This window comes from Dendrobates tinctorius, unplaced genomic scaffold (assembly GCF_039654945.1).
Source record: "Dendrobates tinctorius isolate UK_male_01 unplaced genomic scaffold, ASM3965494v1 ptg000229l, whole genome shotgun sequence".
Taxonomy (NCBI): Eukaryota; Metazoa; Chordata; class Amphibia; order Anura; family Dendrobatidae; genus Dendrobates; species Dendrobates tinctorius.
The window spans coordinates 5,112,650-5,138,453 of record NW_027361896.1 but is presented as its reverse complement, the minus strand read 5'-3'; the positions used below and the strand labels follow the sequence as shown (position 1 = coordinate 5,138,453).

The following is a 25,804-nucleotide window of genomic DNA, read 5'->3' as shown; positions in this document are numbered from 1 at the left end:
AAATTTATTATCGCCAAGTACATATTACATATATACAAGGAATTCTTTGTGGCAAAGAGGCAACATAATATATAACAACAGATACAACAAGTAACATCTAACAAGACAGATACAGTATATAGTCTACACATGACGATTTAATTGTTGAACAGAGAGTGGATAGAAGCTGTTCATATGGCGGTTGGTGCTGCATTTGGGGACTCTGAAGCGACGTCCTGAAGGGAGTAGTTGGAATGAGGAGTGTCCCGGGTGAGAGGGATCGGATGAAATTTTCAATGCGTGGGATCGAATACTCTTATCATAAAGATCCTGGATTTTAGGCAGGGGGGAGCCTATAATTCTCTCTGCTGTTCTGAAAGTCCTTTGTAAGCGGAGTTTGTCATGCGCAGTGGCTCCCCCATACCAGACTATCAGAGAGGAACAAATCACAGATCTGATGACAGCATTAAAGAATAAGATCAGCAGATTCTTAGACAAACCATATCTTTTCAGCTGACGCAGGAAGAACATCCTCTGTTGTGCTTTTCTTATAACAGCATCCACGTTTTTCCCCCATTTAAGATCATGAGAGATGATAACACCAAGGAATTTGGTCTCTGTGACCCTAAGAACCACTTCGTCATGGATGTAGATTGGAAGTATCTCATGTTGATCTTTCCTAAAATCCACAACCATCTCAGCAGTTTTTTTAGTGTTGAGTACAAGATTATTGGCTTTACACCAGTCACATATTCTTTCCACCTCACTCCGATACAAGTCTTCAGCATTTCCCCTGATGAGACCAATCAGTGTCATATCATCGGCAAATTTCAAGATTTTTACTGAGTCTGCTGAAGAGATGCAATCATTCGTATAGAGAGAAAACAGTAACGGGGACAAAACACACCCCTGAGGTGCCCCGATGTTTGTGACCAAGGTGTCCGAAGTGAATGGTCCAACTTTTACACTCTGTATCCTGGCTGTCAGGAAGTTATAAATCCACAAGCATAAGTTGAGAGGGACTCCAAGAGCTACCATTTTCTTATGAAGTAAATTCGGATCAATGGTATTGAACACTGAGCTAAAGTCCATGAAAAGAATCCGGACATATGAGTGCTGTTCATCTGTATGATCCAAAATGTACTTCAGTGCCAGATTGACAGTGTCGTTTGCCGAACGATTCTCCTTATAGGCAAACTGAAGCGGGTCCCATAGCTTCTGCGTGAATTTTATCAGGTGGGACATCATAATTCTTTCGAAGACTTTCATAGCTACAGATGTGAGTGCTACTGGTCTATAGTCGTTCAACTCAGAGGATCCCACTTTCTTGGGGACAGGGATAATTGTGGAATTTTTCCAACACTGAGGTACAACGCACTCTTTCAGTGACACATTGTATATATTTGTCAGTATAGGGGCAAGCTGGGTAGCACATACTTTCAGACACATTGGAGATACACCATCAGGGCCAGGTGCCTTTTTGACCTTAAGTCCCTTCAGGATGCGTATCACCTCTGCCTCGGAGATCACTACTTGGGTGTTGCACAATGAATGATCTTTATATGAACAGACTGAGGAGCTTAGAGATGAATAGCCACTGTGTGTAGAGCTTGCCTCAAATCTGCAGTAGAATTCATTTAACTCTGCTGCCAGACTTCTGCTGGGGTTCACTATAGTGGGGTGGCTTTTATAATTGGTGACCTCTCTTAATCCTCTCCATGCAGATCTAGTATCTTTTGATGAGAACCTTTCCTCCAGAATCTTTGCATACTCGTGTTTGGCTAACTTGATCTCTTTAGATAGCGAGTTCCTAAGTTTCTTGAATTCAGTAATATTGCCTGCTTTATAAGCCTCCTCTTTTCTCTTACGGATCAACCTGACTTTATTTGTAAACCACGGCTTGTTGTTTCCCCGAAAGTGGACAGATTTGGATGGAATAAACGTGTCTTCACAAAAACGGATATATGAGGACACTGCATCAACCCATTCATCCAGACCCGAGCATGTTTCCTGGAATACCTCCCAGTCCGTGCATTCAAAGCATGCTTGCAGTTGCAATTTTGCCTCCTCAGACCATGTCTTCTTTGTATAAACTGTAGGTTTGGATGTTTTCAACCTTTGCCTGTAGGCTGGAATTAAATGAATTAGACAATGATCTGAAAAGCCCACTGCTGCTCTCCTCACTGCCCTGTAGGCCCCTTTTAAGACAGTATAGCAGTGATCAAGCGTATTGTTCTCTCTCGTGAAGCAGTTTATATGTTGAGTAAATTTGGGGAGATCCAGGTTGAGTTTTCCTTTGTTAAAGTCCCCCATTACGATCACAAATGCTTCAGGAGATCCTTTCTCCCATTCTGATATTTTGCAAGCTAATTCACCAATAGCAGCTTTAACAGATGCTTGAGGGGGAATATATACTGCAACCAGAACCATAGATGAAAACTCTCTTGGAGCGTAAAATGGTCTACAATTGAGTGCAAGGTACTCTAGATCTGGAGAGCAACCTTTTCCCAGTATGTTAACATCACAGCACCAGCTAGTGTTGATGTAGAGACATACCCCACCCCCCCTTTGTTTACCTGAAGCTACACAATCACGGTCAGCTCTGTAGATAACAAAACCAGGTAGATCCAGACTACAATCAGGGATGGTGTCATTCAACCAGGTCTCAGTAAAACAAAGAGCAGCTGAATTGGCCATATCAGATCTCATGTTACAAAGTAAGTTCAGTTCCTCCATTTTGTTAGATAAGGAACGGACATTAGCCAAGTGGAGTGAAAGAAGAGCTGTTCTGAACCCTCTCCTCCGAAGGCGTGCCAGGACGCCTCCTCTCCTACCTCTCTTGCAGTACACCTCCACAGGTTTCACAGAAGTAATGGATTTTATGTACTCAATTGTTGAATTAGCAATCATGCTCCAAGAAGGGGAGTCCATGAGAAATTGCGGATGATTCCAGAATAATAAATCGTCCCTTGAAATCATAAGAGTAGGTTTACAGAGTGCAGTGGCCATGATTACACTCAGCTTGTAGCTATAAAGACTGAACAGTCACAGCTTAGCAGAGTTAAATGTACAACTTTCCATAAAGGGTGCTCCCAGCACTGCTGGGGGGGAGGGCATGGGTGCAACAAGACAGGGACATCAGGGGACACGCCAACAGTCAGTCCAAACCTGCCCAGCTCACCCTTTCAGCTCCACCTGGATCACAAGATCTCCAGAACATCTCCAGCACCGCACACTCCACCAGCTTTCCTATCCCGGGATCATCTGCATGCTGGAAATGGGTACAAAGCAGGCAGCCAGCAGCTTCACTCTCTCCCAGCTGAAACCAGGCACGGAGCTCCACGAGGACAGAAAGACACCGGTCCCAGCTGGTCGCAGTCTCCACACTACTCCCAGCTCTGCCGAATCCTGTAGCCCTACAGCTCCATGTGGACCACAAGATCTCCAGAACAACTCCAGCACCGCACACTCCACCAGGTTTCCTATCCTGGGATCATCTGCATGCTGGAAATGGGTACAAGGCAGGCAGCCAGCAGCTTCACTCTCTCCCAGCTGAATCCAGGCACGGAGCTCCACGAGGACAGAAAGACACCGGTCCCAGCTGATCGCAGTCTCCACACTACTCCCAGCTCTGCCGAATCCTGTAGCTACGCAATGGTGCGTGAACCAAAGGGAGAATTAACAATTAAACGGGGTAAAAAACTAAAAAACTCAGGAGCCTCATGCCAGAGCAGCCATCTCTCGGCGCTCCTCCTCCTTCAGCTGGTGATTCCTGTTTTGAAATAAAAGCCAATGAATAGACATATATTCCAGAGATGATGGATTGTGGAAATAAAAAATTACCGTTAAACGCTGACGATGCGAGGGAGGGCTCCCAGAAGAAGATGATGTGGTGTCCTGCTGCCTGCCAGACTCCGTTCCTGTTGCTGCTGCTCGTGCTGCTGCTTCTATAGGGTGGCTTCTGCTCGGGAATAAAGAGAAACAAAGGGCCAATGAATATATTGATATTCCATGGCCCTGGCTGAAAGACAAAAAATTGGTTAAATTTTTGAGGAAGGGGGGGATGTGATAATTACCGTCTTTCGTCTGCTAGTGGACTCTCCTCTGCCTGTTCAGCAAGGTCCCTTGACTCCATTTGGGGTGGTGCTGGTGGTGCAGTACTCTCCTGCCTTGTCCTGCGGCTGGCTCCTCTTTTGGCTGGCATGTTGACTGTGGTTGAGGGTCCCACTGTCATGGTTTATATATGTTTGCTGTGGGCAGGGCTACTGAGCATGCGCAGACCAAAAAAAAAAAATGGATCCAGCCACCGGATCCGGCTTTGGCCGGATCCGGTGCATTGCGGCGCTCATAGACTTTCATTGTGTGGGAAAAAAACGGAAGCGCCGGATCCAGCGCTTCCGGCTTTTTCACCGGAGACAAAAAACGTTACAGTTGCCGTTTTTTCCAGACGTCGGATGGAGATATATTGCCGGATCCGGTAAAAACCGGACGAAACGCATGGCCATCCGGCGCTAATACAAGTCAATGGGGGAAAATCAGATCCGGCATTGCATTTCGCCAGATCCGGTTTTACTAAAAATAGCCGGATCGCGTCTGACGGCGAAAAACGGATGTGTGAAAGCTGCCTTAAACATGTGAAATGCATGCTCAATAGAGTTGATAAATCGTGATTGACTCGGTCATTGCAGAATATTTCTCTTTGTTGCCTTAAACTTCTTATTTGCTTTTGCAGTATGGATGGTGCTTTTTATTACATATGGACAATGATCCAAGAAGCAATCAGCCTTGCTGCATTTGGTTGAATCTGAGCAGAAAGAATAGCCCTGTACATTTCAGATTTCATCTGGCTATTTCTGTCTTCAATCACATCATCAATAGACACTTAGTGACCCAGTGCCATTAAAAGCCATGCATGTCCATGTGTCACCTCCCAAGCATGCTGCGCAATGCCAGGGATGATGTACAAGGAAACCCTGGCGATGGGGAGGAGGAGGGAGAGGAGTCACCTCCTAACATAAACCTGAGTCTGATTCCTGCACTACCTATTCTCCATGGATAGGTCATGCCCCCCCCCCCCCCATTTGCGCGATTACATGCCTAAGCTTTCATTGACTCTGAACTTACCTTGTCTAGTGTGCAAGCTAGCGTGACACTAGTCCCACCAATACAATAAGACAACATAAGCAAGGTACAATAAACAGTGGGGAAAGACACACAAAAAATAACACACCACAGCTTCTCCGACAGGAGCAAACACCTTAGCTTATCCAGCGAATTCAGTATAGCTGAACTATAACCAGAAGGAATGAAGCTAGCAGTGGATTTATATAATGGAAGGGAGTGGTCACAAGGTGCCACAGCTGAGAATTCAAGCTCTAAGTTCACAGCCAGAAGAGAGAGAGCCCATAATTCAGTCAAATTCAAGATAAAGGACAAACAGATTTTAAAGAGGCCCTGCGGGCTAATAAACGTTGTGACCTTCTGATCCCAAATTCAGCCAAATGAAGGTTTATTTTCCTTTGACCACAGCTTCAAAATGCAAAAGCACCTGGAATCCAGACCTTTTGCTTGCTTAACTGATAATGGATTATCCAGGAAGTATTCCAATTACTTTTGATTCCTGTAAAGGAAATCTGTCTGCAGGATAGTTCATAGAAACCTACAGACAGTATCAGGTTGGTGCCGTTATAGGCCTCTTTCACACATCAGGTTTTCGCCGTCAGGCGCGATCCGGCGCTTTTGACAAAAACCGGATCCGGCGAAATGCAATGCCGGATCCGGTTTCCCCCCCATTGACTTGCATTAGAGCCGGATCGAGCCGGATGGCCATGCGTTTCATCCGGTTTTCGCCGGATCCGGCAATGTGTCGCGATCCGGCGTCAGAAAAAAAACGGCTACTGTAACGTCTTTTGTCTCCGGCGAAAAAGCCGGACACGCCGGATCCGGCGTGTCCGGCTTTTTCACACAATGAAAGCCTATGAGCGCCGCAATGCGCCTGATCCGGCGATAGCCGGATCCGTTTTTTTTGGTCTGAGCATGCTCAGTAGCTCTGCCCACTAGACATATATAAAAGCAAGACAGTGGGACCCTCAGCCACACCCAACATGCCACCCAAGCCAAGAACCAGGAGCAGGAGAAGGCAGGAGACATCTGCAGCAGCACCATCTGCACCACCCCAAATGGAGCAGCATGCTGAACAACGGGAGGGGAGTCCAGCAGCAGATGAGAGACGGTAATTATCAAATCCCCCATTCCTCCAAACTAGGGCCATGGAATATCAAGATATTCATTGGCCCTTTGTTTCTCTTTATTCAACAGCCGCCCAAGAGATGCAGCAGCAGCAGCAATGGCAGCAGCAGGAACACCACCCACAGCCATGGAGTCTAGCCAGCAGGAAGACAGCACATCTTCTTCTGGGAGCCGTCCCTCGCATCGTCAGCGTTTGACGGTAAGTTTTTATTTCCAAAATCCATCATCTCTGTAATATATGTCTATTCATTGCCTTATATTTCAAAACAGGAATCACAAGATGAAGAGGAGCTCCCAGAAGAAGAAGGAAGGGGTGGACAGACACCTGGAGTGGGCTCACAATTGGTAAGATTTTGGCATCAAACGTAGAAACACAACATCACACTACACACAACACATAGAAAACAATGTTCTGCAGACCACACACAGCAAACAAATGCCTACATCCAAAGACATAACATTTTTTGTTTTCTTCTCTAGTCTTCCCAATCTGGTGCTCGGCCAAGAGGTCCTCGCAGTGCCTCCCAGGGTCGTCGGCGACAGCAACGCGGCGGTCACCAGCGTGTAAGTATAAATATTTTTGCTTTGTTTTTTTGCACTTTTTATTTCATTTCTTTTGTGGAGGCTAATTATGTTATTTTTGTCTTTTTCTTTAACAGCCTTCACAGCGTGCTCCCGACTCTGACGGTGAGGATGGAGGAATCGATGTGGACCACCTCATCGATCTCGTCAGAAAAAGGGAGCCGCTCTGGAATATGGCTGACCGCCGCCACGCTGACCTTATCGTTACCCGACGACTCTGGGAGGAAATCTGTTCGCTCCTTGTGGACCGCTGGGAGGACCTCGATGCTCGGGCCCAGATTAAAGAGCGTAAGTATATACAGTACCGGTTGCTTGATTTAAACCAGTGTTTCCCGAACTCCAGTCCTCGTGGTCCCCACGGATCATGTGTTCAGGATTTCTATTTACTTTGGAAATCCTGAAAACATGACCCCTGGGGACCATGAGGACTGGAGTTTGGGAAACACTGATGTTGTATACTAACCACTTTGTCCTTTCTCGTTTCAGGGGAGAGAATTGTGAAGCGGTGGCGGTCTGTGAGGGATCGTTTCAAGAAGGAGTTCAATAAAGAGATGCGGGCCCCGAGTGGATCTGGAGGACGCAGGAGCAAGTACAAGTACGCACGAGCCCTGTCGTTCCTCCGGGATACAATGGTCACCAGAAGGTAAATATTACACACCACATGTGACCAAAAAATTTTTTAGATGTAACTTTTTTTTTTTTAGCCAGGGCCATACCATGTCACTATTTTAATTGTTTTTTTTTCTCTTTATTCCACAGCACGGTGAGCAGCACCCGGGAGCCTGCACCATTGGACCCTTCTGAGGCGATCCCTGAGGAGACCGGCACCGAGGGACACTTCGACCGCCCCGGTACATCTGCACCTTCCCAGCCTTCCCACACATTCGACCCATCTGTCCCATCCACCAGCACAGGAGCATCGTGGCCGCCTACATTATATGAAGCTGCTGGTGAGGAGATCGCTTTCCCTTTACCCCACCCTTCTGCCCCTGCCACCTCTAGTACACCTGCGGGTACTGGGCGGCAGCGGCAGAGGGGTCAGGAAAAGACTTATGCGCCAGAGTTCTTGCATCTGAATGCATCTTTCCAGAACTGTCTAAAAGTCTTGTCAGAGCAAATCTCCGCAAGCTTTCAGCAGATCAACTCCAGCATTCTGGAGGTGAAGACACTTCTGCAAACCATGCATTCAGAAGCAAGATCTTCGCCAAACCACACCTTTTTCAGGTCTGTTGTGGAGCGCATGGAAACGCTATCTCCTACCCAGCAGATGCATGTAATGCATTCATGCCACGGTGCTCTCCAGCACGTTACCTCCCAACCTCCTCCCACCACAGTAGTTCCTCCACCTGCACCCCCTCCAGCCACTTTCCATCCTCCCCCTCCTATTACATACCATCCACCTCCCCAGTACCAGCAACCTCCCCAGTACCAGACATCTCCCCACTTCCAGCAACCTGCCCCGTACCAAACTCCTTCCCCGTACCAAACTCCTTCCCCATACAACTTGCCATCAACATCATCTGCTCCTACTGTCCCTGCCCAACCCTCCACTCCACCGCCCACCACCTCTTCTGCCTCCCACATGTCCACCCATTCTGTAGCTTTTTCCACACCATCACCTCTAACTGTTCCTTCCCCACCACGATCCCAATCCTCTCTCCACACTCCCAGTGTCGAAGTGTCCCACAGCCCCTCCAGCAGTATTTCCACCCCACACTACACAGATTTATGATGTGTTTTGTAATAAAAATGCCCAGTTGGTTTCAAACCTTTATTAAAAAAGTTTTTTTAACTTTAAAAACAGTTTACAAAAAAAAATATTTTAAATAAAAGTTAAATTATTGTTTACACTGGTTGTCTGTCATTTCTTTCTGCGGCGAAATATGTTTAAAAAAAAGGTTAAATACAGGGTATTTAAAAGGTAAAAAGGTATTCAAAACCAGGTATATAACTGTGGGTAAATTTTAGCTTTTTGCCACAGTTGTGTTCCTGGTTGTGTTTGAAGCAAAGTATTTCACCTAAAAAGTTGTGTTTATTGTTGGTGATTTCCTAACAATGTACACAACTTTTGTTAAAAGGTGAAATACTTTGCATAAAACACAACCAGGTACACACCTGTGGCCTAAAGCTAAAAATAGAGACCATGACAAGATAGCCAACTTTGGTTGGCAAAGGTATATACTGTTGGTACTGAAGGTACACAAGTTTGGTTAAGGGCACAAATCTTTCACACTCTGTCATCCTGCCAGTGTACTCTGCCTTGAGGTGACATAAAGTATAGTGCAAAATTGTCCCTCATTACTGAAACCGTCACAGAACTTCAAGTGGTAATGTCATGGTAATCTTGCAAGGTGGTTTCTTCAGAGGTGTCCTCAATGGAAATGGGTTCCTTGCAGATAACAAAATTGTGGAGTACCACGCAAGCTTTGATCACCTCGTCCACAGTTTCTGTCTTGAGGTTGATCGCAGTCAATAGGACCCGCCATTTGGCTGTCAGAATACCAAAGGTACATTCAACCATTCTTCTTGCTCTTGTGAGGCGGTAATTAAAAATGCGTTTTGTTCTTGTCAATCCTCTGCTAGAGTACGGTTTCAAAAGGTGTTCTGACAGCTGGAAGGCTTCATCCCCTACACAGACAAATGGCATAGGTGGACCAGATGTTTGCGGCAGCGGTCTAGGTGGTGGGAACTGGAAGGTGTTTCCATACAGTTTACGCCCCATGGCAGACAGTTTGAAAACTTGAGAGTCATTGGAGCGGCCATAGGCCCCAATATCAACAGCAATAAATTTGTATTCCGCGTCAGCGATGGCCATGAGGACAATTGAAAAATATTTCTTGTAATTGAAATATTCCGATCCCGATCCGGTTGGCTTTACAATGCGGATATGTTTCCCGTCCACAGCGCCCGAGCAGTTGGGAAACTGACATATCTGTTGAAACTTTTCTGAAATTTCAATCCACCTCTCTGTTGTGGGCTCTGGTAAAAACTCTTCAGCTAAGGAGTCCCACAGTGCACGGCATGTGTACTTCACTATTCCAGATATGGTGGAAATCCCGAGTCTGTACTGGAAATGCAGTGACGAAAGGGATTCTCCAGTTGCAAGAAATCTGTGGGGAATTAAAAAACAATCAATTAGTTTTAAATCACAGCATTACATACCAAAACTCAGCTATAACACTTGGAGATACAAACTACCATCAACAAAATTGCAGTGAAAGTGTGCTCTGATGCGAGCACATCCAATAAATGTGGCTTACCTTAAAGTCACCATCAGACGCTCTGCGGGTGAAACAGAGAAGTGGCAATAGGTGTCCGCTTTTCTTATGAGGTGTGCAATGCGCTCCACCAAGTAATCAAAATTCTCCATTTTCATCCGAACATATCCAAAAAAATTTATCCGGGTTTCGTCGAAGGTCCATGCAGAGTGTAGAATAGACCCCACGCGTCATTCTCTTGGCTGTGATGGGGTGGATCCACAAACGTCGTCTACGATGCCTGATGCGCTGCTGTCTCGCTCTCTCCTTCTCCAGAACAATCACCCTCAAACGATTCGCCTCCGCTATAAAATCCGCCAAATTCTTCAAAATATTTCCAATGACAACATCCATCTTCGCCAGTAACTTGCTCTTCTCTCCAACCTGCACTTTCTCCTCTACAACCTGTCAAAGAAGGGCTGTAGGAACCCGCTATATATAGTTTTCCAGTAGCCAATCCCGTTCGGAAGGCCACAAGGGGTGTTTTTAAAAACCGGATCCGGCGTAATCCGTCGAAAAACGGATAGAAAAACGGATGAACCGGATGAGACGGATCCGGTTTTGTCTGTCAAGAACAAGAAGGATCCGGCATAAAACCGGATCCGTCACATCCGGTTTTACAAAACATTTGCCGGATCCGGCGTTCCGGCACGACGCCGGATCGCGCCTGACGCCGAAAACCTGATGTGTGAAAGTAGCCATATTGATTAAAATGATACCTTGGTTGATGAAATCCATCCTGTGATTATTTAGGGTGTGTGCACACGTTGCGGATTCTGTTGCGGATCCGCAGCGGATTTGGCCATGCGGATCCGCAGCAGATCTGCAAGTGATGTACAGTACCATTTTAGCCTATTTAAAAAAAACCCACTGTGCACATGCTGCGGATTTTCTGCGGCTTTAAATCTGCAGCATGTCACTTCTTTTGTGCAGGACCGCAGCGTTTTGACACCTGATCCATTATAGGAATCCGCAGGTCTCAAAACGCAGGGGAAATCCGCATAAAAACTGCAGAAAATCCGCAGTAAATCTGCAGGTAAAACGCAGGTCATTTTATCTGCGGATTTAGCAAAATCTGCGCTTTAAATTCCACAGCAGAATCTGCAACGTGTGCACATACCCTTATTCTTTATTTTCAGCTTTGAGCTAATGAGATTCTTGTGCTTCAGGGTGGGGGTGTGGGGGGTTTTCATGTGGTACTCTGCTTAGGTATTCATAATGCAGCCTGCTGACAGGTCATTAATCCTTCAGTGACTTGCCCCCTAGTTTACATAGTGAATATCTGTATACACTGCAAAAAAAAACAGCTGTGGCACCTGCACTGCAGCATAATCGCATGTTTACTGTGTTGTTAATAAATCTGCTTGAGGTTAAACTGAGGAGTATTAAAAAAAAAAAATAAATAAAAAAAGATCAATTTTAAAATGGCGCTCGCCACGCCTGCACAGAAGCAGCCTGCAGAAGGTTTTTCTTTTTAAAATTTTTTTGCAATATGTCCATATATTCATTATGTAAACTAGGGGGCAGGTCACTGAGGTCTAGGGGGCAGGTCACTGCTGAATATCTAATCAGAGCACCACACAAAGACCCCCTCCCCACAGTTCGGTCCTGGAGCACGAGAATCTCATTAACTCAAAACTGAAAATAAAGATTAAACAACAATCACAAGATAGATATAATCAACTCAGGTATCATTTTAATCAGTGTAATGCCGCCGACCTGACACTTTCTGTCGGTTACTGTGCACAAGCCTTCTGACAGGTTCCCTTTAAAAAGTGGCAGCTAAATATTAAAGAGCTGTAATTCCTAAATTCTTACTCCAATTAAGATGTGAATATCCTTAAGATGTGAAATTAATGCTGAGTGTCTGCACTTTAAGCACATAATGATAATATAATTGTATAATGAATATGTTTTGGTAAGCAACTAAAATGCTAGCACTTGTCACTGTCCAAGTGTTTCTGGACCTAACTGTATAACCCGACCAACATCATTGACTGCCATTTTCCTGTGCTCACTTTCCAATGTAAGGATCTTGCTGCTCATAGGTGTAGATGAAGTTACACAGATTATCATGACTGGACTGTGAGCTGTAGTCAGATAGTGGTAATCTCCTGCTAATAAAATGCTGATTGCTTTCAAATTAAAATTCTCAGTCTAATAATTGAGTCGACCTTGGAATCAGGGTATTGTGCCCTATGTTATACTACTCTAAGTTAACCCCTTACTGCCATGTGACGTACTATCCCGTCCATGTGCCCTGAGACTTAATTCCCAGGGACAGGATAGTACGTCACAGCGATCAGCGGCGCCCACATGGTCAGCACAGCTGATCGCGGCCGGGTGTCAGCTGACTATCACAGCTGACACCCGGTACAATCTGTCAGGGGCGGTCACGGACAATATAATAAAGTTACAAAAAAAAGTGAATTTTAAAAAAATCGCTAAATGAATTAAAAAAAAAAAAATTCCCTAATAAATTCATTTTTTGGAAATAAAAAAAAAAACAATAAAAGTACACATATTTGGTATCGCCGCGTCCGTAACGACCCGCCCTATAAAACTGTCCCATTAGTTAACCCCTTTAGCGAACCCCTTAAAAAAATAAAAATAAAAAACGAAGCAAAAAATAATGATTTATTATCATACCGCCAAACAAAAAGTGCAATAACGCGCAATCAAAAAGACGCATATAAATATCCATGGTACCGCTGAAAACGTCATCTTGTCCCGCAAAAAACGAGCCACCATACAGCATCATCAGCAAAAAATTAAAAAAGTTATAGCTCGCAGGATAAAGCGATGCAAAAATAATTATTTTTTATATAAAATTGCTTTCATTGCATAAAAGCGCCAAAACATAAAAAAAGACCTAAATGAGGTATCGCTGTAACCGTACTGACCCGAAGAATAAAACCGCTTTATCAATTTTACCGCACGCGGAACGGTGTAAGCGCACCCCCCCAAAAGAAATTCATGAAACACTGGTTTTTGTTCATTCTGCGTCCCAAAAATCAGAATAAAAAGCGATCAAAAGATGTCACGTGCCCGAAAATGATACCAATAAAAACGTCAACTCGTCCCGCAATAAATAAGACCTCACATGACTCTGTGGGTCAAAATATGGAAAAATTATAGCTCTCAAAATATGGTGATGCAAAAACTATTTTTACAATAAAAAGCGTCTTTTAGCGTGCGACAGCTGCCAAACATAAAAACCCGCTATAAATAGCGAATTCAACTCCTCGTTATCACCCCCTTAGTTAGGGAAAAATAATAAAATTAAAAGAAAATGTATTTATTTCCATTTTCCCATTAGGGTTAGGGCTGGGGCTAGGGTTAGGGCTGAGATTAGGGTTAGGGGTGTGTTGGGGTTAGGGTTGGAGTTATGATTGGGGGGTTTCCACTGTTTGGGCACATCAGGTGCTCTCCAAATGCGTCTGATCTCAATTCTAGCCAATTCTGCGTTGAAAAAGTCAAATGGTGCTCCTTCCCTTCCAAGTTCTGCCATGCGCCCAAACAGTATTTTACCCCCACATATATGGTATCAGCCTACTCAGGACAAATTGCAAAACAACTTTTGGGGTCCAATTTCTCCTGTTACCCTTAGGAAAATAAAAAATTGGGGGCAAAAATATCATTTTTGTGGAAAAAAATGATTTTTTTATTTTCACGCCCGGGCGTTATAAACTTCTGTGAAGCACTTGGGGGTTCAAAGTGCTCACCACACATCTAGATAAGTTCCTTAGGGGGAGGTTTCCACTGTTTAGGTACATTAGGAGCTCTCCAAATGCAACATGACACCCGCATACCATTCCATCAAAGTCTGGATTCTAAAACGTCACTACTTCCCTTCCGAGCCCCGATGTGTGCCCATACAGTAGTTTTCTCCCACATATGGGGTATCAGCGTACTCAGGACAAATTGGACAACAACTTTTGGGGTCCAATTTCTCCTGTTACCCTTGGGAAAATAAAAAAATTGGTGACTAAAAGATCATGTTTGTGGAAAAAATACGATTTTTTTATTTTCACGCCCGGGCGTTATAAACTTCTGTGAAGCACGGGCGGGGGGTTCAAAGTGCTCACCACACATCTAGATAAGTTCCTTGGGGGGTCTAGTTTCCAAAATGGTTTCATTTGTGGGGGGTTTCCACTGTTTTGGTACATCAGGGGTTTTCCAATCACGACATGGTGTCCGATCTCAATTCCAGCCAAAAAAGTCAAATGGCGCTGCTTCTTTTCTGAGCTCTGCCATGCGCCCAAATAGTCGTTTACACCCACATATGAGGTATCAGCGTACTCAGGACAAATTGCACAATAACTTTTACCTTTTACCCTTGGAAAAATAAGAATTGGGGGTGGAAAGATCATTTTTTGGAAAAAAATAGGATTTTTTAATTGTACCGCTGTACGTTATAAACTTATGTGAAGCCCTTGTGGGTTCAAAGTTCTCACCACATATCTAGATAAGTTCCTTGGGGGGTCTAGTTTCCAAAATGGGGTCATTTGTGGGGGGTTTCCACTGTTTAGGTACATCAGGGGCTCTCCAAAAGTGACATGGCGTCCGATCTGAATTCCAGCCAATTTTGCATTGAAAAAGTCAAACGGCGCTCCTTCCCTTCTGAGCTCTGCCATGCGCTGAAACAGTGGTTCCCCCCCACATATCAGGTATCAGCGTACAATAACTTGCAGTCCAATTTCTCCTGTTACCCTTGGTAAAATAAAAAAAATTGAAGCTGAAGTATTTGTTGTGTGAAAAAAAGTTAAATGTTCATTTTTTTTAAATATTCAAAAAATTCCTGTGACGCACCTGAAGGGTTAATAAACTTCTTGAATGTGGTTTTGAGCGCCTTAAGGGGTGCAGTTTTTAGAATGGTGTCACTTTTGGGTATTTTCTATCATATAGACGCCTCAAAGTGGCTTCAAATGTGATGTGATCCGTAAAAATAAAATGGTGTTGCAAAAATGAGAAATCGCTGGTCAACTTTTAACCCTTATAACTTCCTAACAAAAAAAAATTTTGGTTCCAAAATTGTGCTGATGTAAAGTTAAACATGTGGGAAATGTTACTTATTAAGTTTTTTTGTGTGCTGTGTCTCTGATTTAATGGCATAAAAATTCAAAGTTGGAAAATTGTGAAATTTTAAAATTTTTTGCCAAATTTCCGTTTTTTTTCACAAATAAACGCAAGTTATTTGAATGAAATTTTACGACTAGCATGAAGTACAATATGTCACGAGAAAACCATGTCAGAATCACCAGGATCCATGGAAGCATTTCAGAGTTATTACCTCATAAAGGGACAGTGGTCAGAATTGTAAAAATTGGCCCGTTCATGAACATGCAAACCACCCTTGGGGGTTAAGGGGTTAAAATAGTAAACCTGCTGACAAATTCCCTTTAAGTCCAAGGGGCCATTACCAGAGATTTTATGCTGAAGGCGTGAAGATCTTCCCTTGCATGTGGTTGACTAATCATAAGAAGGCCGCAACATACCTAAGTAAAAAAAGAACGTACCCCATAATAGCTTAGAAAAGGTTTTTTACTTTGTAAGGCATGACAGATATTCTGCTGTCCTTACTGGTCTCACTGCAGAGCTGTGTGTGATTATAAAGTTTATAGAGCAGGAATGAGTATGATTATATTCAACATTTAAATTAGGCAACAACACCTATTAACAGCAACAATTTTTCTAATATGTATAATTCAGTTTTGATTTGATGTTTAACTTTCATAATGTTTTTTGTTTTGTTTGACATAAACATTTTAAGTCTGTGTTTTTATACAGGTGGTAGAGATAAAAGAGGAGGTCCAGTTTTAACTTTTCCAGGCCGGAGCAATCATGATAGAATAAGACAGGAAGATCTTAAAAGGCTTCTATCATATCTTGCCTGCATACCTAGGTATGATCTTATGTTTCTACTTAACATTAAAGGGAGTTTCTGGTTTTACATTAAATAAACTTAATCAATGTATAAATAAAGGTATGTAATGTTTAATATTTTTTTTGTTTAACCTCTTAATGACCAAAAATCTGTGTAGCACATCATGATCAGGTGTCAGTTCCCCCATCATGACATGCTGTTTTGAACAGCTGACATGTGCCCGCAATAGCCGCGGGTGAATCGCGATCCACCCTTGCCTATTAACTATAGTTAAATGCCGCTGTCAAACGCTGACAGACATTTAAATGGCACTTCCGTCCATCAGGCCGAAAATATGCATACTGGTGACCTGTGTCACGTGATCATGGCTCTCCAGTGTGTCAGCATGACAACCCGAGGTCTCCTGGAGACCTCTATGGTTGTCAGTGCCAGATTGCTATGAGTAAGGGCCACCCAGTGGTCGGCGCTCATAGCAAGTCAGTAATTCAGCTACGTAGAGGTGATCTGCCTCTATGTAACTGAGTTGATCGAGTTTTGCAAGCTTCTAGTCTCCTATGTAGATTATTTAAGTGTGGCAAAAGTTAAAAAAAAAAGTGTTTAAAAATATAAAAAAATACAAAAGTTCAAAGCACCCCCCTTTTGCCCCATTAAGAATAAAACAATAAAAATAAAAGCAAACACACATATATGGTATCCCCACGTTCAGAATTGCCCGCTCTATAAATAAAAAAGGATTAACCTGATCGCTAAATGGCGTAGCGAGAAAAAATTTCAAAATGCCAAATTTCCTTTTTTTTGGTTGTCGCGACATTGCATTAAGATGCAATAACTGGCAAGCAAAAGATCGTATCTGCACCAAAATGGTATCATTAAAACTGTCAGCTCGGCGCGCAAAAAATAAGCCCTCACACCACCTGAGATCACAAAAAATGGAGACGCTACGGGTATCTGAAAATGGCGCAATTTTTTTTTAAGCAAAGTTTCGGATTTTTTTTCACCACTTAGATAAAAAAAGAACCTAGACATGTTTGGTGTCTGTGAACTCGTAATGACCTGGATAATCACAATGGCAGGTCAGTTTTAGCATTTAGTGAACCTAGCAACAAAGCCAAACAAAAAATAAGTGTGGTATTACAGTTTTTTGCAATTTCACCGCACTTGGATTTTTTTTTTCCCGTTTTCTAGTACACAACATAGTAAAACCAATGGTCTTCTTCAAAAGTACATCTTGTCCCACAAAAAATAAGCCCCCATACAGCCATATTTACATAAAAATAAAAAAGTTATGGCTGTGAGAAGGAAGGGAGCGAAAAGCGAAAATGCAAAACCGAAGAAAGCTCCAGGGGTTAAGCTGTCGCTGTGTGAAAACACACAGTGACCGCTCCCTGTCGGCAGCGTTCACTGACTGCTGACCGCAACATCTAGACATGCTGTGTCCATATGGGTGGACTGCATCCTGCCTACTACGCCAAGTGTAAGGGTCGGCCAGGACTGTAGTTGTGGCCGAGGACACCGGGGCAACGGTGTCCTGGCCTCCCCTTACATAGATATGACAGCTTCCTGTCAGCATATCTGCAGCTCCATTCTTCTCAGGGCTTTCTGTAATGTGCTGCACATTATCCTCAGACGATGTGGCACAAACAGTCATAATCCCGTTCAACTTTAACAATAACAACTTTACTCATTTTTGTACACAGCACATCCATTTTCTTTACAGCGGTTACTTCAGATTCCACAGTGCACAATTCTATCACTTTCCCTATGCTCTCACTGTCTTCCTTCAGCATATCTCCGGGACGTCCCATCCTGTTCAGCATTCAGTATCCTCTCTGTCCAGCTTCACCATTTTTGGGAGTTCCCCTGTCTGTTTCGCCCCAGACAAAAAGACGTAGAAAGCTGCCTCATAATCAGCGATCTGTGCTGCTGTACCGCTGCCAACTGTCTCACTAGCATCCGTAGTGTAGTCATCTGCACTGCTATGTTCTTCGTTGCTGTGAACTGTGCGGCTGTGATCTGCTCTGTTGTGTTCTGCAGTGTTGTCATCTGTGGCCCTCAGGCCCTGGACGGCTGGGCCAGTGTCTTTAACATTACAGAGCTGACTGCCCTGTCAGGGCGCTCCCGCCCAACTGATTCAATTCTCAGCTGTTCCTCAGCTTAATGGCAGTTAGCTCCTCCTACTTTAACTATTTACTAGATGAGTATGCCCTCCACCCCCATTTAGTGGCCTAACTAGAGTACTACACTTTCCCTACAACTATAACAGTAGTTATACATAGCATTTACATAAATGTACATTACACTTTTATCCCTTAAGATAATACACAGAATAGTGTAGCAGTAAATAAAAAGAAAAGAGCAGCTTTTGGAAGAAAAAAAATGGCAATGTGTTCTCCTGCTCCCCACTGTTTGCATATGGAATTCCAATAATTTTTGGAATAAAGGAAATTTTTATGAAAAAAAAAAAAAATTCTACCAGAAGCTGGACTTTTCTTTCTACTTGTTCTACTCCCACCGGTCAGGGCTTTGTCCGTGCACGCTGGACGTCTAAAGACAGTGAGCTGGCTACCCTTTGTATTACACATAGCGTAGCAGTACCTATGTGACACACACATAATGATAATACACATGAACGTGTAGCAGTACCAGTAAAATACCACCATTAATAGACCAATAACATTTTCCATTCCCTCACTCAATGAACCTGTTTCGGCGGTCCCCACTCTCTGATTGCTTTGATCGGTTAGGCCTCTTTCACACTTCAGTTTTTTGCATCAGTTCAAATCCGCCAAAAAGTGAGAAAAGCGGATCCGTTCTCAACTGATGTGAACGGATGACACAGGATCCGTTTTCAGACGGATCCTGAAAATGAGGAAATTTAAAGTAAACGCTGGCTGGGAAAAAGAGGGGAAAAAGAGGGGAAAAAGGGGAGAGAGAGAATTTTTTTGTCCAGCACCCAGAAAGAATTTCGGGTTAAATGAGTGTCTGGAGGATCCGCCAGAGAAAAAAACGTTGCAAGCTCCGTTTTGAAATCTTTGAGGATGGTGACGGACAGAAACTTTTGGCGGATCCTCAAAAAAAACGGATTCAACGGACAGCAATCCGTCACAATCCGCCATTAATGAAAGTCAATGGGGAAAAAAACGGATCCTCAAAAGAAAATTGAGGATCCGTTTTTTTTTCAAAACCTGGCGGATTGTGACTGATTGTAAAAAACTGAAGTGTGAAAGAGGCCTTAGTAATTCTGACTGGCCAATCACAGCATGTGATTGCTGGGAACTGATGAAATATAAGCACTTACCTGCACTATCGCTGCCGGGAGCTCAGCTCAGCTTCTACTGTAACAGCCTGGGCCAGTAACCTGGGCCAGTAAGTTCATACAGGGCGGTTTTTTTCTGCAGCAAAATCTGATTTCTTGGCTGGAAAGAAGCTGCGTCAAAAACGCAGGTTTAGGTGCGTTTTTTTCATGCGTTTTTGTGTCGCTTTGTGCATGGTTATAAAGTTGAGTTTGGTTACTATACAGTGCCTTGCAAAAGTATTCGGCCCCCTGGAACTTTTCAGCCTTTTCCCACATATCATGCTTGTTGGGCATCTAGGAAATAGGTGACCACAGTATTGTACAGTTTCACTTGTCTTTCGCTAGGGGGACATGTCAGGGAGTCACAAAAACACTTTTGGAAGTGCATTGAGCAGAAAGGTGGTGTGTTGGTAAAAGGGGAAAAAAAAAAACAAAACAAACTTTAAAATCTTCTGCCTGAGCGAGTGTGAACGATCTGAGTGTGACCTGAGCGTAAGTGCGAACTGTGGTAAGTGTGTGACTTGAGATTCAGTGACTTTGGATTCTGGGAGTTTCCAAGGGAGCTCTTACTGAATTGCTGTTATATTATATTAATCCTTTTTTTTAATTTATTTTTGCTTATCTTATTGTCTGGTGCAATCCCCATTAAGATGTGCTCCACTATTGCCAATGCCATCCAGTGCACGTCTTGCCGCATGTATGAAATCCTTGAACAGCCGGTCGAGGGTGCATACTGCTGTGCATGATGTGAGCACATTGTGCATTTGGAAGCCCAGATACTGGATCTAAATGTGCAGCTGGCAACACTGAGATCCATAGACAATATGGAAAGGAGTCTTCTGCTCACTGAGCAGACGCTCAATGGGATAGATGAGGGGGGGGATGCTAGGTTGGAGCTGCAGGACAATGAAGCAGCTAGCTGGGTGACAGTTAGAAGGCGGGGTAGAGGGAAGAGCACCAGGGAGGCTAGTCCTGATCTGGCACACCCCAATAAGTTTGCTAAGTTGGCAGATGAGGGGAGTGTTAGTGCAGGAGTAGCACTGCTGCAGCAAGGCATGTCCTCTGAAAGCCGGAGGAGTGTCTGCTCCAGTAAGGGGGGAAATAGGAGAGCAGGGCAGGCCAGACAGGTTCTGGTAGTGGGAGACTCCATTATTAGGGGAACAGATAGGGCAATCTGTCACAAAGACAGGGATCGTCGAACGGTGTGCTGCCTACCTGGCGCTCGAGTCCGACACATCACTTATCGGGTTGACAGATTACTGGGAGGGGCTGGTGAGGATCCAGCGGTCATGGTGCACATTGGCACAAATGACAAAGTTAGAGGTAGCTGGAAGGTCCTTAAAGATGATTTCAGGGAATTAGGTTGTAAGCTTAAAGCAAGGACCTCCAAGGTGGTATTTTCGGAAATACTTCCTGTACCACGTGCCACACCAGAGAGGCAACGGGAGATTAGGGAGGTTAATAAGTGGCTCAGGAATTGGTGTAGGAAGGAGGGGTTTGGGTTCCTGCAGAACTGGGCCGACTTCTCAGTTGGCTATAGGTTCTACGCTAGGGACGGGCTGCACCTCAATGGGGAGGGTGCAGCTGTGCTGGGGGAGAAAATGGCTAGAAGGTTGGAGGAGTGTTTAAACTAGGGACGGGGGGAGGGTATTCCTTTTATAGGAGGGGAAGACAGTGCAGATAGAGACCTGGGCACAAATAATGACATTGGGGGTGGGGGTGGCATGGGGGGTGGGGTTAGAACAGTTAATAATTTAAGAAAGAATAGAGGTACAGAGAGATACATAAAGTGCATGTATACTAATGCCAGAAGCCTCGCCAACAAAATGGAGGAATTGGAGTTAATGTTGTTGGAACATAATTATAACATGGTGGGGATATCTGAGACATGGCTGGATGAGAGCCATGACTGGGCGGTTAATTTACAGGGCTATAGCCTGTTCAGAAATGACCGAACAAATAAGCGAGGGGGAGGTGTGTGTTTATATGTAAAATCATCCTTAAAACCCATCCTTCGTGATAATATATATGAGTCTAATGAAAATGTAGAGTCCCTGTGGGTGGAGATAAGGGGAGGGGGGAAAAATAATAAATTACTGATAGGGGTTTGTTATAAGTCTCCAAAAATAATGGAAGCAACAGAGAATATCCTCATAAAGCAAATAGATGAAGCTGCGACTCAAGGAGAAGTCATTATTATGGGGGACTTCAACTACCCTGAAATACATTGGGGAACCGAAACCTGCAGTTCCAGCAAAGGTAATGGGTTCTTGACTACTATGAGAGACAATTACCTTTCACAACTGGTTCAGGACCCAACAAGAGGGGGGGCACTTCTAGACCTAATATTAACCAACAGGCCAAACCGCATATCAAATGTAAGGGTTGAGGGTCACTTGGGTAATAGTGATCACAAATTAATAAGTTTTCATGTATCCTTTAATAAATTGTGTAGTAGAGGGGTTACAAGGACACTAAACTTCAGGAAAGCAAATTTCCAACGTATGAGAGATGATCTTGGTGGAATTAACTGGGACGATATCCTGAGACATAAAAATACACAAAGAAAATGGGAGACGTTTATTAGCATTCTGAATAGGACCTGTGCACAGTATATACCGTATGGGAATAAACATGCTAGAAATAGGCGGAAACCACTATGGCTAAATAGAGCTGTAAGGGGCGCAATAAGAGATAAAAATAAAGCATTTAGAGAATTGAAGCAAGTAGGTAGTGATGAGGCATTAAATAAATACAGAAAATTAAATAAATTCTGTAAAAAGCAAATCAAGACGGCAAAGATTGAGACAGAGAGACTCATTACCAGAGAAAGTAAAAATAATCCCAAAATATTCTTTAACTACATAAATAGTAAGAAGCTAAAAAATGATAGTGTTGGTCCCCTTAAAAATAGTCTGGGTGAAATGGTGGATGAGGATGAGGAAAAAGCCAATATGCTAAATGACTTTTTTTCAACTGTATTTACACAAGAAAATCCCATGACGGATAACGTGATCAGGGATAAAAATTCTCCGTTAAATGTCACCTGCTTAACCCAGCAGGAAGTACGGCGGCGTAAAAAAATCACTAAAATTGACAAATCCCCGGGCCCGGATGGGATACACCCCCGAGTACTGCAGGAATTAAGCACAGTCATAGATAGACCATTATTTTTAATCTTTAAAGATTCCATAATAACAGGGTCTGTACCACAGGACTGGCGTATAGCAAATGTGGTGTCAATATTTAAAAAGGGGACAAAAACTGAACTTGGAAATTATAGGCCAGTAAGTTTAACCTCAACTGTGGGTAAAATCCTGGAGGGTTTTCTAAGAGATACTATACTGGAGTATCTGGAGAAGAATAACCTTATGACCCAATATCAACATGGGTTTACAAGGGACCGTTCCTGTCAGACTAATCTGATAAGCTTTTATGAAGGGGTAAGTTCCGGACTGGACCAAGGGAATGCAGTGGACGTGGTGTACATGGACTTTTCAAAAGCTTTTGATACGGTGCCACACAAAAGGTTGATACATAAAATGAGAACAATGGGGATAGGGGAAAATATGTGTAGGTGGGTTAAGAGCTGGCTCAGGGATAGGAAACAAAGGGTGGTTATTAATGGAGCACACTCGGACTGGGTCACAGTTAGCAGTGGGGTACCACAGGGGTCAGTTTTGGGCCCGCTTCTTTTTAACATATTTATTAATGACCTTGTAGGGGGCATAGAAAGTAGAATTTCAATATTTGCAGATGACACTAAACTCTGCAGGGTAATCAATACAGATGAGGACAATTTTATATTACAGGAGGATTTATGTAAACTAGAAGCTTGGGCTGATAAATGGCAAATGAGCTTTAATGGGGATAAATGTAAGGTCATGCACTTGGGTAGAACGAACAAGTTGTATAATTATGTGCTTAATTGCAAAACACTGGGCAAAACTGTCACTGAAAAAGACCTGGGTGTATGGGTGGACGACAAACTCACATTTAGCGGCCAGTGTCAGGCAGCTGCTGCAAAGGCAAATAAAATAATGGGATGCATTAAAAGAGGCATAGATGCTCATGAGGAGAACATAATTTTACCTCTATATAAGTCACTAGTGCGACCACACTTAGAATATTGTGTACAGTTCTGGTCTCCGGTGTATAAGAAAGACATAGCTGAACTGGAGTGGGTGCAGAGAAGAGCGACCAAGGTTATTAGGGAACTAGGGGGTCTGCAATACCAAGGCAGGTTATTACACTTGGGGTTATTTAGTTTGGAGAATCGAAGGCTTAGGGGTGATCTTATTACAATGTATAAATATATGCGGGGACAATACCAAGACCTTTCTAATGATCTTTTTACTGTTAGACCTGTGACGGGGACAAGGGGGCATCCTCTACGTCTGGAGGAAAGAAGGTTTAAGCATACTCACAGACGCGGATTCTTTACTGTAAGAGCAGTGAGACTATGGAACTCTCTGCCATATGATGTTGTAATGAGTGATTCCCTACTAAAATTTAAGAAGGGACTGGATGCCTTTCTTGGAAAGTATAATATTACAGGGTATATACACTAGTTACCTTAATATTGCGTTGATCCAGGGAGCTAGTCTGATTGCCGTATGTGGAGTCGGGAAGGAATTTTTTTCCCCAATGTGAAGCTTACTGTTTGCCACATGGGTTTTTTTTGCCTTCCTCTGGATCAACATGTTAGGGCAAGTTAGGATAGGATATGGGTTGAACTAGATGGACTTAAAGTCTGCCTTCAACCTTAATAACTATGTTACTATGTTACTGAACTTTAGGAAGGCAAAGTTTGACCAGCTTAGAGATGCCCTTAATCTGGTTGACTGGGACAATGTCCTCAGAAATAAGAATACAGAAAATAAATGGGAAATGTTTAAGAACATCCTTAATTGGCACTGTAAGCGGTTTATACCTTGTGGGAATTAAAGGACAAGAAATAGGAAAAACCCAATGTGGCTAAACAAAGAAGTAAGAGGGGCAATTAACAGTAAAAAGAAAGCATTTAAACTACTAAAGCAGGATGGCACCGTTGAAACTCTAAAAAACTATAAGGAGAAAAATTATTCATCTAAAAAAATAATTAAAGCTGCCAAAAAGGAAACAGAGAAGCACATTGCTAAGGAGAGTAAAACTAATCCCAAGCTGTTCTTCAACTATATCAATAGTAAAAGAATCAAAAGTGAAAGTGTAGGCCCATTAAAAAATTGTGAGGAAAGTATGGTTGTAGTTGATGAGGAAAAAGCTAATATATTAAGCACCTTCTTCTCCACGTTATTCACGGTGGAAAATGAAATGCTAGGTGAAATGCCGAGAGACAAAGAAAACCCTATATTAAAGGGAATCTGTCACCCCTTTTGAGATATATAATGGTATCATTCAATTGTGTGTCACATAAGGATTCTCTTAGTACTTTTGCTTCCCCCTGACCCTGCACCTTTCATGCATAAATACCTTTTTTGATATCTCAAAAAGGGGTGACAGATTCCCTTTAAGGGTCACCAATCTAACCCAAGAAGAGGTGCAAATCCAGCTAAATAAGATCAAAATAGATAAATCTCAGGGTCTGGATGGCATACACCCACGAGTACTAAGAGAACTAAGTAATGTAATAGACAAACCACTATTTCTTATATTTAGAGACTCTACAGCAACAGGGTCTGTTTCACAGGACTGGCGCATAGCAAATGTGGTACCAATATTCAAAAAGGGCTCTAAAAGTGAACCTGGAAATTATAGGCCAGTAAGTCTAACCTCTATTGTTGGTAAAATATTTGAAGGGTTTCTGAGGGATGTTATTCTGGATTATCTCAATGAGAATAATTGTTTAATGCCATATCAGCATGGGTTTATGAGGAATCGCTCCTGTCAAACCAATCTAATCAGTTTTTATGAAGTGGTAAGCTATAGACTGAACCAAGGTGAGTCATTGGATGTGGTATAACTTGATTTTTCCAAAGTGTTTGATACCGTGCCTCACAAGAGGTTGGTACACAAATTGAGAATGCTGGGTCTGGGGGGAAAATGTGTGTAAATGGGTAAGTAACTGGCTTAGTGATAGAAAGCAGAGGGTGGTTATAAATGGAATATTCCCTAACTGGGTTGCTGTGACCAGTGGGGTACCGCAGGGGACGGTGTTGGGACCTTTTCTCTTCAACATATTTATTAACAATCTGGTAGAAGGTTTGCACAGTAAAATATCGATATTTGCAGATGATACAAAACTATTTAAAGCAGTCAATACAAGAGAAGATAGTATTCTGCTACAGATGGATCTGGATAAGTTGGGAACTTGGGCCAAAAGGTGACAGATGCAGTTTAACAATGATAAATGTATGGTTATACGCATGGGAAGAAGGAATCAATATCACCATTACACACTGAATGGTAAACCACTGGGTAAATCTGACATGGAGAAGGACTTGGGGATCCTAGTTAATGATAAACTTACCTGGAGCAGCCAGTGCCAGGCAGCGGCTGCCAAGGCAAACAGGATCATGGGGTGCATTAAAAGAGGTCTGGATACACATGATTAGA

The 25,804-nt window shown here is 43.2% G+C and overlaps 1 protein-coding gene across 1 annotated transcript in view; it reads left to right on the top strand.

Moving 5' to 3' along the window:
• TRIO (trio Rho guanine nucleotide exchange factor) overlaps positions 1–25,804 on the top strand; it is a 2,342,529-nt gene that overhangs the window by 187,417 nt on the left and 2,129,308 nt on the right. The window contains 1 exon segment of the mRNA XM_073555735.1: positions 15,858–15,972. Within this exon segment, the coding sequence (XP_073411836.1) occupies positions 15,858–15,972 (115 nt within the window).